General features: G+C 42.3%; 1 protein-coding gene across 3 annotated transcripts in view; it reads right to left on the bottom strand.

The window, feature by feature from the left end:
• Positions 1-5,660: 5,660 nt before the first annotated feature.
• LOC139409367 (mast/stem cell growth factor receptor Kit-like) overlaps positions 5,661-18,713 on the bottom strand; it is a 45,020-nt gene continuing 31,967 nt past the window's right edge. For all 3 annotated transcript variants that reach the window (XM_071154408.1, XM_071154409.1, XM_071154410.1), the window contains 8 exons: positions 18,205-18,361; positions 16,076-16,173; positions 15,764-15,894; positions 15,066-15,188; positions 14,173-14,284; positions 13,913-14,012; positions 13,500-13,605; positions 5,661-8,220 (listed from right to left, as the gene is read on the bottom strand). In XM_071154408.1, coding sequence (XP_071010509.1) covers positions 8,017-8,220; positions 13,500-13,605; positions 13,913-14,012; positions 14,173-14,284; positions 15,066-15,188; positions 15,764-15,894; positions 16,076-16,173; positions 18,205-18,361 — 1,031 coding nt within the window. In that variant the 3' untranslated portion in view covers positions 5,661-8,016. The remainder of the gene's footprint in view (positions 8,221-13,499; positions 13,606-13,912; positions 14,013-14,172; positions 14,285-15,065; positions 15,189-15,763; positions 15,895-16,075; positions 16,174-18,204; positions 18,362-18,713) is intronic.

The raw sequence follows: 18,713 nt of genomic DNA, 5'->3' as shown, positions 1-18,713 counted from the left end.
AGGACCAGTGTGGCAGATATATTGTAACCTACCCTTACCACCTGGTGGTGGCCCGTCAGGAAGTCCATGATCCAGTTGCAGAGGGAGGTGTTTAGTATTAGGGCCTTTAGTTTAGTTATGAGCTTTGAGGGCACTATAGTTTTGAACTCTGAGCTGTAGTCAATGAATAGCATTCTCACATAGGTGTTCCTTTTGTCCAGGTGGGAAAGGGCAGTGTGGAGTGCAATAGAGATTACATCATCTGTGGATATGTTGGGGCAGTATGCAAATTGGAGTGGGTCTAGGGTTTCTGGGATGATGATGTTGATGTGAGCCATGACTAGCCTTTCAAAGTACTTAATGGCTACAGACGTGAGTGTTGGAAGTCATTTAGGCAGGTTACCTTGATGTTCTTGGGCACAGGGACTATGGTGGTCTGTTTGAAACGTGTAGAATTATCAGCGCATGCTCGGAGTACAGGTCCTGATAATCTGTCTGGCCCTGTGACCTTGTGAATGTTGACCTGTTTAAACGTCTTACATCGGCTACAGTCGTCCGGAACAGCTTTTTCTCTCATGCATGCTTCAGTGTTGCTTGCTTTGAAGTGCACATAGAAGTCCTTTAGCTCGCCTGGTAGGCTTGTGTCATTGAGCAGCTCGTAGCTGGTCTTCCCTTTGTAGTCCAAAATAGTTTGCAAGCCCTGCCACAGCGTAAGAACTGGTGTAGTAGGATTCAATCTTAGTCCTGTATTGACGCGTTGCCTCTTTAATGGGTCTTCACAGAGTATAGTGGAAATTCTTATAAGCATTTTTCTTTTTTACATCTATCTAAATCTAGCCATTTTCAAGTCTTGCCAAACTGATATAAGTTAAATCGGCCACTCAGGAACATTCGCTGTCTTCTTGCGATGAAAATCAAATCAAATCAAATCAAATTTTATTTGTCACATACACATGGTTAGCAGATGTTAATGCGAGTGTAGCGAAATGCTTGTGCTTCTAGTTCCGACAATGCAGTAATAACAAGTAATCTAACTAACAATTCCAAAACTACTGTCTTGTACACAGTGTAAGGGGATAAAGAATATGTCCATAAGGATATATGAATGAGTGATGGTACAGAGCAGCATAGGCAAGATACAGTAGATGGTATCGAGTACAGTATGTACAAATGAGATGAGTATGTAAACAAAGTGGCATAGTTTAAAGTGGCTAGTGATACATGTATTACATAAGGATACCGTCGATGATATAGAGTACAGTATATACGTATGCATATGAGATGAATAATGTAGGGTAAGTAACATTTATATAAGGTAGCATTGTTTAAAGTGGCTAGTGATATATTTACATAATTTCCCATCAATTCCCATTATTAAAGTGGCTGGAGTTGAGTCAGTGTCAGTGTGTTGGCAGCAGCCACTCAGTGTTAGTGGTGGCTGTTTAACAGTCTGATGGCCTTGAGATAGAAGCTGTTTTTCAGTCTCTCGGTCCCAGCTTTGATGCACCTGTACTGACCTCGCCTTCTGGATGATAGCGGGGTGAACAGGCAGTGGCTCGGGTGGTTGATGTCCTTGATGATCTTTATGGCCTTCCTGTGACATCGGGTGGAGTAGGTGTCCTGGAGGGCAGGTAGTTTGCCCCCGGTGATGCGTTGTGCAGACCTCACTACCCTCTGGAGAGCCTTACGGTTGAGGGCGGTGCAGTTGCCATACCAGGCGGTGATACAGCCCGCCAGGATGCTCTCGATTGTGCATCTGTAGAAGTTTGTGAGTGCTTTTGGTGACAAGCCGAATTTCTTCAGCCTCCTGAGGTTGAAGAGGCGCTGCTGCGCCTTCTTCACGATGCTGTCTGTGTGAGTGGACCAATTCAGTTTGTCTGTGATGTGTATGCCGAGGAACTTAAAACTTGCTACCCTCTCCACTACTGTTCCATCGATGTGGATAGGGGGGTGTTCCCTCTGCTGTTTCCTGAAGTCCACAATCATCTCCTTAGTTTTGTTGACGTTGAGTGTGAGGTTATTTTCCTGACACCACACTCCGAGGGCCCTCACCTCCTCCCTGTAGGCCGTCTCGTCGTTGTTGGTAATCAAGCCTACCACTGTTGTGTCGTCCGCAAACTTGATGATTGAGTTGGAGGCGTGCGTGGCCACGCAGTCGTGGGTGAACAGGGAGTACAGGAGAGGGCTCAGAACGCACCCTTGTGGGGCCCCAGTGTTGAGGATCAGCGGGGAGGAGATGTTGTTGCCTACCCTCACCACCTGGGGGCGGCCCGTCAGGAAGTCCAGTACCCAGTTGCACAGGGCGGGGTCGAGACCCAGGGTCTCGAGCTTGATGACGAGCTTGTAGGGTACTATGGTGTTGAATGCCGAGCTGTAGTCGATGAACAGCATTCTCACATAGGTATTCCTCTTGTCCAGATGGGTTAGGGCAGTGTGCAGTGTGGTTGAGATTGCATCGTCTGTGGACCTATTTGGGCGGTAAGCAAATTGGAGTGGGTCTAGGGTGTCAGGTAGGGTGGAGGTGATATGGTCCTTGACTAGTCTCTCAAAGCACTTCATGATGACGGATGTGAGTGCTACGGGGCGGTAGTCGTTTAGCTCAGTCACCTTAGCTTTCTTGGGAACAGGAACAATGGTGGCCCTCTTGAAGCATGTGGGAACAGCAGACTGGTATAGGGATTGATTGAATATGTCCGTAAACACACCGGCCAGCTGGTCTGCGCATGCTCTGAGGGCGCGGCTGGGGATGCCGTCTGGGCCTGCAGCCTTGCGAGGGTTAACACGTTTAAATGTCTTACTCACCTCGGCTGCAGTGAAGGAGAGACCGCATGTTTTCGTTGCAGGCCGTGTCAGTGGCACTGTATTGTCCTCAAAGCGGATTTGGTCCGTGACTGGGCTGGATTTCTTCCTGTAGTCCGTGATTGACTGTAGACCCTGCCACATGCCTCTTGTGTCTGAGCCGTTGAATTGAGATTCTACTTTGTCTCTGTACTGGCGCTTAGCTTGTTTGATAGCCTTGCGGAGGGAATAGCTGCACTGTTTGTATTCGGTCATGTTACCAGACACCTTGCCCTGATTAAAAGCAGTGGTTCGCGCTTTCAGTTTCACGCGAATGCTGCCATCAATCCACGGTTTCTGGTTAGGGAATGTTTTAATCGTTGCTATGGGAACGACATCTTCAACGCACGTTCTAATGAACTCGCACACCGAATCAGCGTATTCGTCAATGTTGTTATCTGACGCAATACGAAACATCTCCCAGTCCACGTGATGGAAGCAGTCTTGGAGTGTGGAGTCAGCTTGGTCGGACCAGCGTTGGACAGACCTCAGCGTGGGAGCCTCTTGTTTTAGTTTCTGTCTGTAGGCAGGGATCAACAAAATGGAGTCGTGGTCAGCTTTTCCGAAAGGGGGGCGGGGCAGGGCCTTATATGCGTCGCAGAAGTTAGAGTAACAATAATCCAAGGTCTTTCCTCCCCTGGTTGCGCAATCGATATGCTGATAAAATTTTGGGAGTCTTGTTTTCAGATTAGCCTTGTTAAAATCCCCAGCTACAATGAATGCAGCCTTCCGGATAAATCTTTTCCAGTTTGCAGAGAGTTAAATAAAGTTCGTTCAGAGCCATCGATGTGTCTGCTTGGGGGGGGATATATACGGCTGTGATTATAATCGAAGAGAATTCTCTTGGTAGATAATGCGGTCTACATTTGATTGTGAGGAATTCTAAATCAGGTGAACAGAAGGATTTGAGTTCCTGTATGTTTCTTTCATCACACCATGTCACGTTGGCCATGAGGCATACGTGTGTATTTGGTCTTTTATATTTGGTGTTTTAGGTTATTGTCCTGCTGAAAGGTGAATTTGTCACCCAGTAGATTCAGGCAGTAACACAACAAAATGTGGAAAAATTCAAAGGGTATGAATACTTTCTTAAGGCACTGTAAAAGTAGGTGAGCTGGTTCTACTCTTTTTTGCCATTTTCTGGTGGAAAACTGAGTAGTGGTTCAAGCATAACACGTCAACCCTGTTACTCATAGATATACAGGCTAGAAATGTTTGAACAAAATCATATTTTTTGTGGAGCTTGTATTCCATTGCCACTCCCTGTTGCAATCAACAAGCCTTCTTTCCCCTGTCACAAGGGGATTCATGGCTGATATTGAAATGTTTTATATCACCTTTATTTAACCAGGTAGGCTAGTTGAGAACAAGTTCTCATTTGCAACTGCGACCTGGCCAAGATAAAGCAAAGCAGTTCGACACATACAACAACACAGAGTTACACATGGAATAACCAAACATTCAATCAATAATACAGTAGAACAAGTCTATATACAGCATGTGCACATGAGGTAGGATAAGGGAGGTCATTTAAGATGAATTAGTCAACCCTGCTACTTAATTTGGCTACACCACAGGTTCAGCAACTGGAGCTTTAACTAAAGAAGCAGAACACTAAAATATATACAAAATAAATTAAAGCCCCATACTTTCACCGAAAAATCTACAGACTAAACACAACATTCAGGGGATTGTTTTAAAGAAGTACACACAAATACACACATGTAAGCATGAACACATGCACGCACACTCGTACGAATGCAAACATGCACACACACACCATATCATGTGTATTAATTACATATTGCATCGTGTTGGCACTTGGCCCTTGTAACTAGATTATCCCAGAGAAAAAGCAATGGAACTGCCACGATACAATTGGGTGTTTGTTTTTCCATCTTGGACAGAAGTATAATTTTACCAGAGGCTATTAGAAAACAAAATGAGACTATTGTGCTGGAATGAGGACCTGGACAGAATTCAAACCTTACTGAGAGACAGAGGGTGAGATGGGAGAGGGATAGAGAAAGAAAAGAAGGGTGCAATACACTGCGTCTAATCGGACTGTATTGGGAGAGTAATAACATATGAAAATCAACTGGGCCATATACAGATGTAAGATCTTCATTTGATCACCCTGTTGCAGGACATTTCATATTAGACCAACAGTACAGTAGCACAAGTGTAAGTAGCTTTTGCTGTAAAAGTCCAGTCTCAGTCTCGCAATGATCTTCAAATAATGTGATGAAATATTACAGAAAAGAAAAGATTCTTCTCCCTCTCTCAGCTGCTCTTTACTGTAAGCGACCACTCTGTCTCACAAATGTATTCAACCAACCATTCTGCTTCAATGGTGGGATTTCCTGTCCCTCTTATCAGATACTGTAGATGCTAGAACAATGGGCTCAGCCCACACAGTGACACACACTCCGTCTGTATGTCCACCGGCCTGGCCTGCTGGACAAGCCACTGTCCTGGCAGCGTTCCCCTTCAGCCAGATGTCCCAAGCTGGACCCAAGCCAAAGACCCTGACAATACTGGAGCAGGAAACATGATTTTATAAACAGATACGGTCAGTGACTGTAGACTAGTATAACTGTACACTACCATGGGGAGGAGACTGACAGTGACCTGAGGCATCACCTGCTCAGAGGCTTGACACAGATGGCTGACAATATGACCCTCAAATTTATGTCAATCTAAATAAAATGACTCCACTACATTATCAAACTGAATCAAAGGAGAAGACAGGAATGTCTTAACTTACTAAACTGCACACATGAAAATAATAACATGAAAAAGTCACATATTACTAATACAAATCATGATTAACAAAACTATTTAAGGGTTTCTTTTATTTATATTACAGTAACACAAGAGATAGCAACACATTGCAAATGTGCACAACAAACAACTTTGTCTCTTGTAAAATAAATACACAACAAATATACAAAATGTCCTAAAAATTTGAAAACAAGCATCATATTATATCAACTTTTCCAGCGTAACGATGTTAGGGATAATCAGACAATATTTTGGTTGTGCTCTCTTTAACAGTGTGATGACACAGATAAACATGTAACTACTATGTTATTAGTGCGTAATTACCTATTTTGAGGTCTCCAATTCCATGTGACAGAAGGGGGAATGGGGAAGGAGCATTGCATTGATGTGAGTCATTGCCCTACAGCTCTACTCGTCCTTGCTTGTAATTAGCCAAATTAGAACAATATTTGCTATTGCGTTCCTGTTTGGGGCTGAAAACAAACTAGATTTTCAAGGCAAAGCTGTACAAAAGCATTTGAAAATAAAGAACAAATGTTTTGACTTGCTTGTAGAAGACCATGCGATGGTTAGCCAACGGAAAAATGTCACTACACAACGAGTCTACAGCAATATCCAAACAAAGACATCTACAGTTGTCACAAGAAAACAGAAAAACAAGCAGCTTACCTCCAAAGAAAAAAGACGTACAGTATATATTTAATGGATGTACCTGTGCATCTATTTGTGGTAGGAAACGTTTTATATTACAGAATATCAGAGGTGTGCATTAAATATACCATATTAATAGAAAATAAAACATTAAGACAGCATCCACATTACATTGTATTCACACACATATTTACAAAGAGCCAGTTTTGGGAAGGAGACAGGGTTGAAAAGCGAGTTGGGTAAATGTCCTACATTTCATACTGTGGCACCTACACACAGACACACGGACGCACACACTTTCCGTCTGTGCATTTCCAGGTGCTCTTCACAACAATATCTCAGTGTGGGAAGAGGGAAGTCCTAGTGATGGGAGTCTGAAGTGATACAGAGCTCTGGCTGAGAGATGGTGGAAATGACACTTCCGTCAGAGGAAGCAGCCGGACATAAAGAGCGGAGGGAAGGCTGAGAAATCAGCTACTGATGGATGGGATGGGAGCACTGAGGGTACTGCTCAAAGGACTGTAGGGAGCTATAAGACATGTCACAACCTTGTTTGATTAGACAGCTCTAACATCTAACACCAAATTGGCTATTCATCTGAGCAGAATTCCTCCCATTGGCTTTTTCTCAGAACAGTTATTGGTTTGTTCTGCAAGCTTCACATTGGCATTTGAAACGAGCATCATTGTCTTTTTGTCTCAAAACAGAAAGCCTTCTTTAACCATCTTTAAGAGTAGAAAGCATTCACTGGCTAATCACCTTTTCCCTTACACAGTATGCTCATCCTAACCACGCACTGTTTCAACCTTACCCATCTTTGGTGACAGTTTTTATACTAAAGAAACCCCATAGTGATATGGCAGTACCTGTCTGATGACAAATGTAAACAAGGGTCACATACTGTAAAAGACAGAAGAGGTGCCGACACAAGCAACATATTTACATATTTACAAGGATTCTCCAGCAAGCAACCTTTGCTGAATCTAAGCTAATGCTACCTCTCACATCATACGCTTATTACTAGTCATACACAAGGTCAATATATACACATATAAACAGTCATAGTACCATGCTTATCGGTTCATTAGATTGAGACGTTTTGAGACTTATCTTCCTGAATATAATTGCAGCCGTTGGCCCTAGAAATGTCTCTCCTTCACATAATCACCAAAACTGAACTTCTGGAATAATACTAACATTCATTTTTTAAAAGACGCAACAGAAAAAAAGGTCAACTGAAAGCTTCATTACATGATGCCTACATTTGGAAAGATGTTACATTTCAAGTACTTTCACCTCCAACGATAGTTGTATTTTAACCATTATAAATGCTACATTATTTAGTTTAAGAAAAAATATATATTTAAAACAAAACATAGTAATTCAGTTTAATACATTGACAACGGAAATGTGAAAAACAAAAACATTGTATGAAACATATAAGATACAGTAACATTGAGGAAAGTCCTCTGAAAATAGCACTACTATGGAGCTATAAACTATAGTGTCCATTTCAAACAGCACATCAAAATGTATATGCAGTAATGATCTAGGAATGGTAACCCCTAAGGCGGCCAGGAGCAGAGGTTTCGAGAGGATCCTTCTTTAAAACCTCGGTCTGAAGGGGGAGGCTAACAGCTAGGCATAAGGTTGGGAGGGGGTGGTTAATAGCTAGACACAATATATGATTGGAATAGGGTGTAGTGGGGTGTTCGGGATGGCACTGAACAGGCACTTTATGGGGCAGCCATCGTGGGTGGGGCCTTACACCTGGTGGACCCTGAGCCCAGTGGCCATCTCCCCCAGAAAGATGTCCTCGCTGGCACTGGCCAATAGGGGCTGAGTGGAGGCGTTGCTGTTGCCCACAGAGTTGAGGCAAACGATGTTGGCATTCTGCGTCCCCTGGTCCACGCTGGTAACCTGTTGCCCCATTGTAACCGGAAACCTGGAGCTGAAGTTCAGATAGATCTAGACAGAGAGAGGGAGAAACAGAGAGAAACAGAGAGAGTTCATACTGGAGGGGTGTTTTCATTGCAGTTCTGCTTACTGAGTGAGAAACATGTAGCATGGTTAAATAAAGAAGGTGACTGTGTAGCATTCTGGTCTGAAGGTGTGAAGGGGAAGGCGTGAGAAGAGAAGGCCTGCTCTGTGTTAGCTAAATCGCTGGCATGTTTCAGAAGTGAGAGGTGAGCTGAGTTCATGAAGAGAGGTCATCATGACACAATGAAAGAGGTGATTATGTCACAAGTGATCAATCCTATTCATCACGTTCTAACTGTCATGAGATGTTCAGTGGCTACTGTATGTGTTTGTGTGCATGCGTGGGGTGCATGCATGTGTGTGTGGCGTGTGATGTGTGTGATGCGTGTGTTAATTGAGGGTTGACACATTTCTGTGTGTTAACTGCTAGTCTGACTAGTCTGGTGGTAGCCTAAACATGTGGCCCTGGGTAGTTGGGGTGGGGAAACCCACAGGCATGTTCTTTGTACTCTGTTTGGACTGTGTGGACTGTAAACCCACAGGCATGTTTTACTTAAATACTTGTAGTAAGTTGAATTCCCTGATCCACCTCTACGCAGATGACACCATTCTGTATACTTCTGGCCCTTCCTTGGACACTGTGCTATCTAACCTCCAAACGAGCTTCAATGCCATACAACACTCCTTCATTGTCTTCCAAATGCTCTTAAACGCTAGTAAAACCAAATGCATGCTTTTCAACCGTTCGCTGCCTGCACCTGCACTTTTATCTCCCTCACCAACTTTAAACATCTGCTATCTGAGCAGCTAACCGATCGCTGCAGCTGTACATAGTCCATCGGTAAATAGCCCACCTAATTCACCTACCTCATCCCCATACTGTTTTTATTTATTTACTCTTCTGCTCTTTTGCACACCAGTATCTCTACCTGCACATGACCATCTGACCATTTAACACTCCAGTATTCGCCTACCTCCTCATGCCTTTTGCACAAATGTATATTCTACTGTGTTATTGACTTGTTTATTGATTACTCCATGTGTAACTCTGTGTTGTTGTCTGTTCACACTGCTATGCTTTACCTTGGCCAGGTCGCAGCTGTAAATGAGAACTTGTTCTCAGCTAGCCTACCTGGTTAAATAAAGGTGAAATATATATTTTAAAAAAAAGCTAGGCCTCAAAATAAGGCCTTGTGAAATATGCAATGTATTATCATAAATGGTTGAATTATAATGATAATATTAGCCTAGGAACTTACTCGGTGAAGGCCACAGGACTGAAAATGAATGAATTCAACAACCATGGGTCTCTGTCACTAACAAATACAGTCATGTGAGGTAATTCTACAATTCACTCAAAAAGATAAGGCACACAAGGAAATTATATTGGAGGTGTGGTTTAGTGGGGTCATTCCTCAAAATTTAAAGCCGATACAACTCAACCCCTACACGATCACAGTGACTCCATCAGTTTGAGTAATGACTACAAAAACACTAAGTACAGTTGAAGTCGGAAGTTTACACGCACTTAGGTTGGAGTCATTAAAACTCGTTTTTAAACAACTCCACAAATGTCTTGATAACAAACTATAGTTTTGGACATATACTTTGTGCATGACACAAGTCATTAATCCAACAATTGTTTACAGACAGATTATTTCACTTATAATTCACTGTATCACACTAAATTGACTGTGCCTTTAAACAGCTTGGAAAATTCCAGAAAATGATGTCATGACTTTAGAGGCTTCTGACATAATTTGAGTCAATTGGAGGTGTACCTGTGGATGTATTTCAAGGCCTACCTTCAAACTCAGTGCCCCTTTGCTTGACATCATGGGAAAATCAAAAGAAATCAGCCAAGCCGTCAGAAAACAAATTGTAGACCTCCACAAGTCTGGTCCATCCTTGGGAGCAATTTCCAAATGCCTGAAGGTACCAAGTACATCTGTACAAACAATAGTACCAAGTATAACCACCATGGGACCACGCAGCCGTCATAGCGCTCTGGAAGGAGACGCGTTCTGTCTCCTAGAGATGAAAGTACTTTGGTGTGAAAAGTGCAAATCAATCCCAGAACAACAACAGCAAAGAACCTTGTGAAGATGCTGGAGGAAACAGGTGCAAAATGATCTATTTGAGTCCTATATCGACATAATCTGAAAGGCCGCTCAGCAAGGAAGAAGCCACTGCTCAAAAACCACAATAAAAAAGCCAGCCTACAGTTTGCAACTGCACATGGGGACAAAGATCGTACTTTTTGGAGAAATGTCCTCTGGTCTGATGAAACAAATATAGAACTGTTTGGCCATAATGACCATCGTTATGTTTGAAGGAAAAAGGGGGAGGCTTGCAAGCCGAAGAACACCATCTCAACCGTGAAGCACGGGGGTGGCAGCATCAAGTTGTGAGGGTGCTTTGCTGCAGGAGGGACTGGTGCACTTCACAAAATAGATGGCATCATGAGGATGGAAAATTATGTGGATATATTGAAGCAACACCTCAAGTCATCAGTCAGGAAGTTCAAGCTTGGTCGCAAATGGGTCTTCCAAATGGACAATGACCACAAGCATACTTCCAAAGTTGTTGCAAAATGGCTTAAGGACAACAAAGTGTTGGAGTGGCCATCACAAGGTACCGACCTCAATCCTATAGAAAGTTTGTGGTCAGAACTGAAAAAGCGTGTGTGAAACGTTTGACCCAAGTGAAACAATTTTAAGGCAATGCTCCAAATATTAATTGAATGTATGTAAACTTCTGACCCACTGAGAATGTGACGAAGGAAAGAAATTAAAGCTGAGGTAAATCATTCTCTCTACTATTCTTCTGACATTCCACATTCTTAAAATAAAGTGGTGATCCTAACTGACCTAAAACAGGGATGTTTTACTACGATTAAATGTCAGGAATTGGGAAAAACTGAGTTTAAATGTACTTGGCTAAGGTGTATGTAAACTTCCGACTTCAACATTAAGTGCAACAGGTTTCATCAAAAGTTGAGTAATGGCAACACATAGTGGTTTACAGTGTGGCCCTGTGGTAATTCATTAACTCAGTCAAAACAACTAGATCAGTCCTAACAGTCTGTGACACATGCTGGAAGGCCTTAACAGATGACTGGTCAGCAGTGTTCAGCGGATGGGACTCTTTGATTGTTAGGTGGTACTTTAAAAGCACTTCTGTCAGGTTTCAAATGTCAGAGGACTCACATTCTTCAACCACTGAGTGGCCTTACAAAAGGCTAGGGCAGTAGGCTAACGCCACTGGCAACAGACATCAACTCGGTTCCACGTAATATCATTGTATTATATTTGTATTTATTAGGGATCCCCATTAGCTACTGCCTAGGCAGCAGCTATTCTTCCTGGAGTCAAAATACATTAACGCACTTACATTACATATCAAACAAATATAAAGCAGTACAACATATAAAATTAATACACTACTACAATACATAATTGAAATTATGTGGAAACGATTCAACCAGTGTGTGCCCAGTGGGAGGTTACTAAAACATGAAGGCAGGTAATATTTTATTGAATTTGTATAGTACAGTGGCTTGCGAAGGTATTCACCCCCTTGGCATTTTTCCTATTCTGTTGCCTTACAATTTGGAATTAAAATAGATTTGTGGAACGTTGGTATCATTTGATTTACACAACATGCCTACCACTTTGAAGATGCTAAATATGTTTTATTGTGAAACATGAAATAAAGACAAAAAACAGAACTTGAGCAAGTCAATACTTTGTAGAGCCACCTCTTGCAGCAATTACAGCTGCAATTCTCTTGGGGTATGTCTCTCTAAGCTTGGCACACCTAGCCACTGGGAGTTTTGCTCATTCTTCAAGGCAAAACTGCTCCAGCTCCTTCAAGTTTTAATGGTTCCGCTGATGTACAGCAATTTTTAAGTCATACCACAAATTCTCAATTGGATTGAGGTCTGGGCTTTGACTATGCCATTCCAAGACATTTAAATGTTTCCCCTTAAACCACTCAAGTGTTGCTTTAGCAGTATAATTAGGGTCATTGTCTTGCTGGAAGTTGATCCTCCGTCCCAGTCTCAAATCTCTGGAAGACTGAAACAGGTTTTCCTCAAGAATTTCCCTGTATGTAGCGCCATCCATCATTCCTTCAATTCTGACTAGTTTCCCAGTCCCTGCCGATGAAAAACATCCCGACAGTATGATGCTGCCACCACCATGCTTCACTGTGGGGATGGTGTTCTCGGGGTGATGAGAGGTGTTAGGTTTGCGCCAGACATAGCATTTTCCTTGATGGCCAAAAAGCAATATTATAGTCTCATCTGACCAGAGTACCTTCTTCCGTATGTATGGGGAGTCTCCCACATGCCTTTGTCGAACACCAAACATGGTTGCTTATTTTTTTTCTTGCCACTCTTCCTTAAAGCCCAGCTCTGTAGAGTGTATGGCTTAAAGTGGTCCTATGGACAGATACTCCAATCTCTGCTGTGGAGCTTTGCAGCTCCTTCAGGGTTATCTTTGGTCTCTTTGCTTCCTCTCTGATTAAAGCCCTCATTGCCTAGTCCATGAGTGTTGGTGGGCGGTGCTCTCTTGGCAGGTTTGTTGTGGTGCCATATTCTTTACATTTTTTAATAACGGATTTAATGGTGCTCCGTGGGATGTTCAAAGTTTCAGATATGTTTTTATAACCAACCTTGATCTGTACTTCTCCACAACTTTGTCCCTGACCTGTTTGGAGAGTACCGCTTGCTTGGTGGTACCCCTTGCTTAGTGGTGTTGCAGTCTCCGGGGCCTTTCAGAACAGGCGTATATTAAAACATGTGACACTTAAATAAAGTCCATCTGTGTGCAATCTAACTAATGTAACTTCGGAAGGTAGTTGGTTGTGCCAGATCTTATTTAGGGGGCTTCCTACCAAAGGGGGTGACATATGCACGCACCACTTTTCAGTTTACATTTTTTTGAAACACGTAATTTTTTTCATTTCATTTCACCAATTTTGACTATTTTGTGTATGTCCATTGCATGAAATACAAATAAAGATCTATTTAAATTACAGGTTGTAATGCAAGAAAATAGGAAACACGCCAAAGGGGGTGAATACTTTTGCAAGGCACTGTTTGCTGCTATTAAATACAGCACAATCTCAAGGTGGGACCTTTGGGCACTTAAAAAAAATGTCAAGAATATGGATTTTACTGCTGGTAAACTCTTGTGAATACCTTAAATCCATAGTCTGTCAACATGTGTAAACAAGCAGGTTAGAAGAGATCTGTGACCTACGTGTTTTGTGTTGTCTGACAGCTGTTGTTCAATCCTCTCCACCACCTTGCTGAAGGAGTGTCTCTTAAAGGGGTTCGAGTCCCAGCACGACCTCATTATCTCATACCTGAAACCACAACACACATATTTAGCACAGGCATGGCACCAAGCACATACACCTGTTACCTATCTTGACTCTACCCCCTCTCTCACAAAGTGACACTTTACATGCTTTTCTCTGAGTCTATTCTTCTGAAAATGGAGCTAACGTCTAATAACAAACTAAATAATAATTTAGCTTTCATGGTGAAGTTTATGGTGAAATTCATTAAATATGCAATCTGCTTAAATCCCACATATTCGCACCCCTGTATAGTACACCCACGCACACACCGTCTTTCTCAAGATACTTAGACACACAAACACGCACTCACATTTCACTCGGTGCAAACTCTGGTGCATCCATTCTATATCCTTCCTTAATCATTTTGTAGAACTTTGAGTCCACAAGCATCCCAGGATATGGACTGCTTCCTGTAGGCCATGAAGAAAATAAGATAATGAAAACACACACATGGACAGGTACTCGCACACACGGACACACACACACACACGGACACACACACACACACACACACACACACACACACACGGACACACACACACACACAGAGGGTAACGTGGACGTACGTACCGAGTGAGAAGATTTCCCAGAGCAAGATGCCATAGGACCATACGTCACTCTCAAATGTGTACACACATTCAAAGATGCTCTCTGGAGACATCCACTTGACTGGGAGGCGGGCCTGCATGGAACACAAACCATCACAGCCAGTCTAATATGTCAGATGCACTTCATGTATTCATAAAATGCATCAAAGCAAATCTCTTGACATCTTTGAAGTAATCCATCATCTCTATCACTTCAGCTGTCTACAGCAGTGAAGAGTGTAGAATTAGAGAGAGCAAATAATGAATGCAGATGCTTTTGATTAATCTTGAATTTTGGATCAGAAATTTTCAAAATTGCTTGTTCTTGTATGAGAGGCGAGGTACTGTATTTCCTTAGTTTCAAGAGTAGGTTAAAACTCCCCTAAGGTGCTTAATGTTGTGCTTAATTGAAAGAATTCAGTGACATTTAAAGGAATTCATAATCACACACCTGTCAGAGTGCACATTACAATGTCAGATCCATCAGATACACACTGAGTGTAAAAAAACTTTAGGAACACCTTCCTAATATCTAAAGCATTCCACAGGGATGCTGGCCCTGAATTCATCTGGTCAGTCTATGTCAGGGAAAGAACAGGTGTTCCTAATGTTTTGTACACTCAATGAACATAACATAACATATAACATAAAACAACATAACATACATACTGTACTTCACATGCTATGGAATTGGGGAACATACAGTACTAGCCCATGATGCCCCCAGGCTCATGGCTGACACTGGTTTTGAGAGGCTTTATATCAATGCTGTGCCTGTGCTTGACTATTCCATTGATGGTTTTCACTGCAAAATATCTATGCCGTGTCTATAAATCACATTGAGCTCAACAGTAGTAAGCGATGGGCCAGACTTACATTGCCTTTGACTACATAGTTGGAGTCTGTGGTGATGTCACGGGCCAGGCCGAAGTCACAGATCTTTGCCACTCGCCCCTGAGTCAGCAGAATGTTCCGGGCAGCCAGGTCTCTGTGGATGCACTGAACACACACAAATAATAAAACATTATGTATTGTAATAAGATAACATAAGGTAACATAAGATAACATAAACGTTTTAAACACTACTAATACATGGTGACAGTAAATGTTCTTCCCCGAATTTTTTCCACACACACTGATTGATACAGGGCCTGGCTGTAGTCTGGTGTCCGCTTGCCACAATGGGTTATACATTTTTCAGCAGAATGCTCAAAATGCATTCTGGACCTGTTGACCAGCTATGGAAATGTGATCCTAGCATTGTTTGGAAATTCAGAAGATGGAACTAATGTGTGTGTGTGTGTGTACGGCTTAGCGTGTGTCTAAATTTAATCTGATACATAGAATAAACAATACCAGTGGAAATAGTGCTTTTCTTGGTCTACGTGAATGTACAGTACTTACAGAATGAAAATATTTAGAGAATGGTTGGACATTATCTACCATCATGGATTTAACTTGCTGGATTTAATTGCAGAGTGAAAATAGACCTGTTGTTCTGAATAGCTAGTGGTGAGGGCTTTCAGGAGCTATATTAGGAGAGGAGAGCTTCTATGAGGAAATTAAGGGCTTACATTTTTAGAAGCCAGGAAGTCCATGCCTTTGGCCACTTGATAGGAGAAGCTGAGCAGATCCTCAGTGTCCAGAGAGAGACTGTCCTCATGGAGCATCTCACTCACAACATCAGGCTCACTACTGGAACCACCTGAGAGAAGCATAGTGATAGAGCAAGATAATTCGAGAGGTGCGTAGAGGGAGCAACATTGTGTATTAAGGAAGCTTAACTATGTATAGAGGGAGATACTGCACATTGCAGGCTGTATAAATTAGCTTTCTCAAGTGATATATGTGATAATTATCAATTCAAATAAAAGTGGATGTCTTGCCTGGTTTGCGTATCGAGATTCTCTTCTCTGAGGAGAAGCCATTGGGCAGGACACCAGCGACAGAAGGCCTCATATCCATGTAGCCATTCCTGCTGTCTCTGCAAGGAGGAAATAAGCAGTCTGGTGTCAGTTCAGTCGCCATCAAATACTACACATAACTACAATACACTAGGTAAGAAATACTCCCCAACAAACATTTATGAATCTCCAGAGACATTTATATTTACTGTAAGTATTTTTCTCAATAACAACAAAGAGTAGTCGGTTTGGTGTAGACGTGTCCTGCCTTATAGACCATGAAAGTACTGTATGCTTAGTTAAATTGGGGAATTTTCCAATGGGTGGGAGAACAACGGCAATGGTATTTACTTTTGTGAGCAGGTGAGATGACACAAGCAACAGTACATACAGTGCCTTGCGAAAGTATTCGGCCCCCTTGAACTTTGCGACATTTTGCCACATTTCAGGCTTCAAACATAAAGATATAAAACTGTATTTTTTTGTGAAGAATCAACAACAAGTGGGACACAATCATGAAGTGGAACGACATTTATTGGATATTTTAAACTTTTTTTAACAAATCAAAAACTGAAAAATTGGGCGTGCAAAATTATTCAGCCCCTTTACTTTCAGTGCAGCAAACTCTCTCCAGAAGTTCAGTGAGGATCTCTGAATGATCCAATGTTGACCTAAATGACTAATGATGATAAATACAATCCACCTGTGTGTAATCAAGTCTCCGTATAAATGCACCTGCACTGTGATAGTCTCAGAGGTCCGTTAAAAGCGCAGAGAGCATCATGAAGAACAAGGAACACACCAGGCAGGTCCGAGATACTGTTGTGAAGAAGTTTAAAGCCGGATTTGGATACAAAAAGATTTCCCAAGCTTTAAACATCCCAAGGAGCACTGTGCAAGCGATAATATTGAAATGGAAGGAGTATCAGACCACTGCAAATCTACCAAGACCTGGCCGTCCCTCTAAACTTTCAGCTCATACAAGGAGAAGACTGATCAGAGATGCAGCCAAGAGGCCCATGATCACTCTGGATGAACTGCAGAGATCTACAGCTGAGGTGGGAGACTCTGTCCATAGTACAACAATCAGTCGTATATTGCACAAATCTGGCCTTTATGGAAGAGTGGCAAGAAGAAAGCCATTTCTTAAAGATATCCATAAAAAGTGTCGTTTAAAGTTTGCCACAAGCCACCTGGGAGACACACCAAACATGTGGAAGAAGGTGCTCTGGTCAGATGAAACCAAAATTGAACTTTTTGGCAACAATGCAAAACGTTATGTTTGGCGTAAAAGCAACACAGCTCATCACCCTGAACACACCATCCCCACTGTCAAACATGGTGGTGGCAGCATCATGGTTTGGGCCTGCTTTTCTTCAGCAGGGACAGGGAAGATGGTTAAAATTGATGGGAAGATGGATGGAGCCAAATACAGGACCATTCTGGAAGAAAACCTGATGGAGTCTGCAAAAGACCTGAGACTGGGACGGAGATTTGTCTTCCAACAAGACAATGATCCAAAACATAAAGCAAAATCTACAATGGAATGGTTCAATAATAAACATATCCAGGTGTTAGAATGGCCAAGTCAAAGTCCAGACCTGAATCCAATCGAGAATCTGTGGAAAGAACTGAAAACTGCTGTTCACAAATGCTCTCCATCCAACCTCACTGAGCTCGAGCTGTTTTGCAAGGAGGAATGGGAAAAAATGTCAGTCTCTCGATGTGCAAAACTGATAGAGACATACCCCAAGCGACTTACAGCTGTAATCGCAGCAAAAGGTGGCGCTACAAAGTATTAACTTAAGGGGGCTGAATAATTTTGCACGCCCAATTTTTCAGTTTTTGATTTGTTAAAAAAGTTTGAAATATCCAATAAATGTCGTTCCACTTCATGATTGTGTCCCACTTGTTGTTGATTCTTCACAAAAAAATACAGTTTTATATATTTATGTTTGAAGCCTGAAATGTGGCAAAAGGTCGCAAAGTTCAAGGGGGCCGAATACTTTCGCAAGGCACTGTATATACAGTATAAACTGTGCAGTGAAAATTACAGTATATACCACCCAACTACCACCCTCTCCTTGTAAACATAATGAGTCCACACTGACCCATCTGACCCAGCTGTAGCTGTCTCCCTCTGCAGCATGACATTCCTGTAGTAGCAGTCCTCCCCTAACGTGTCACAAAAGAACGTCTCCCTCTTCCTCCTCAGAAAGTTGAGGAGGTCACCGAAGCAGCAATACTCTGTGATCACCAGGGTTGGGCCTGAAGACAAGGAGACAAATAGCCATGGTCAGTCACATGAATGTCATCCACCAAGAAACAACACACTAAAGACAAACAAAACACCTCGAAATATAGACACACCAAAACAAGTATAGCAAGTTTCAGGGGCACCACTCCTACAAGTTGCAAGAGCACCACTCCTATATCATAAACATTAATACAAAGAATAGTAAACAATACTTACGCCCCACAAGCAATGTTCCCTCAAATTGTTTGGGAGCTCTGAGCAGATTTCTGGTCTGCTGAGCGCAAACTTGAAGGTTGTGGAAATTCTGTGCAACTTCCAGCACGCGTTTACATTGAACACTGAGGCTGTACCTGCTTTAAGTTA

This window comes from Oncorhynchus clarkii, chromosome 5 (genome assembly GCF_045791955.1).
Source record: "Oncorhynchus clarkii lewisi isolate Uvic-CL-2024 chromosome 5, UVic_Ocla_1.0, whole genome shotgun sequence".
In the NCBI taxonomy this organism is placed as follows: domain Eukaryota; kingdom Metazoa; phylum Chordata; class Actinopteri; order Salmoniformes; family Salmonidae; genus Oncorhynchus; species Oncorhynchus clarkii.
The sequence above is the reverse complement of the archived record's forward strand: the minus strand, read 5'-3'. Positions and strand labels throughout refer to the sequence as shown.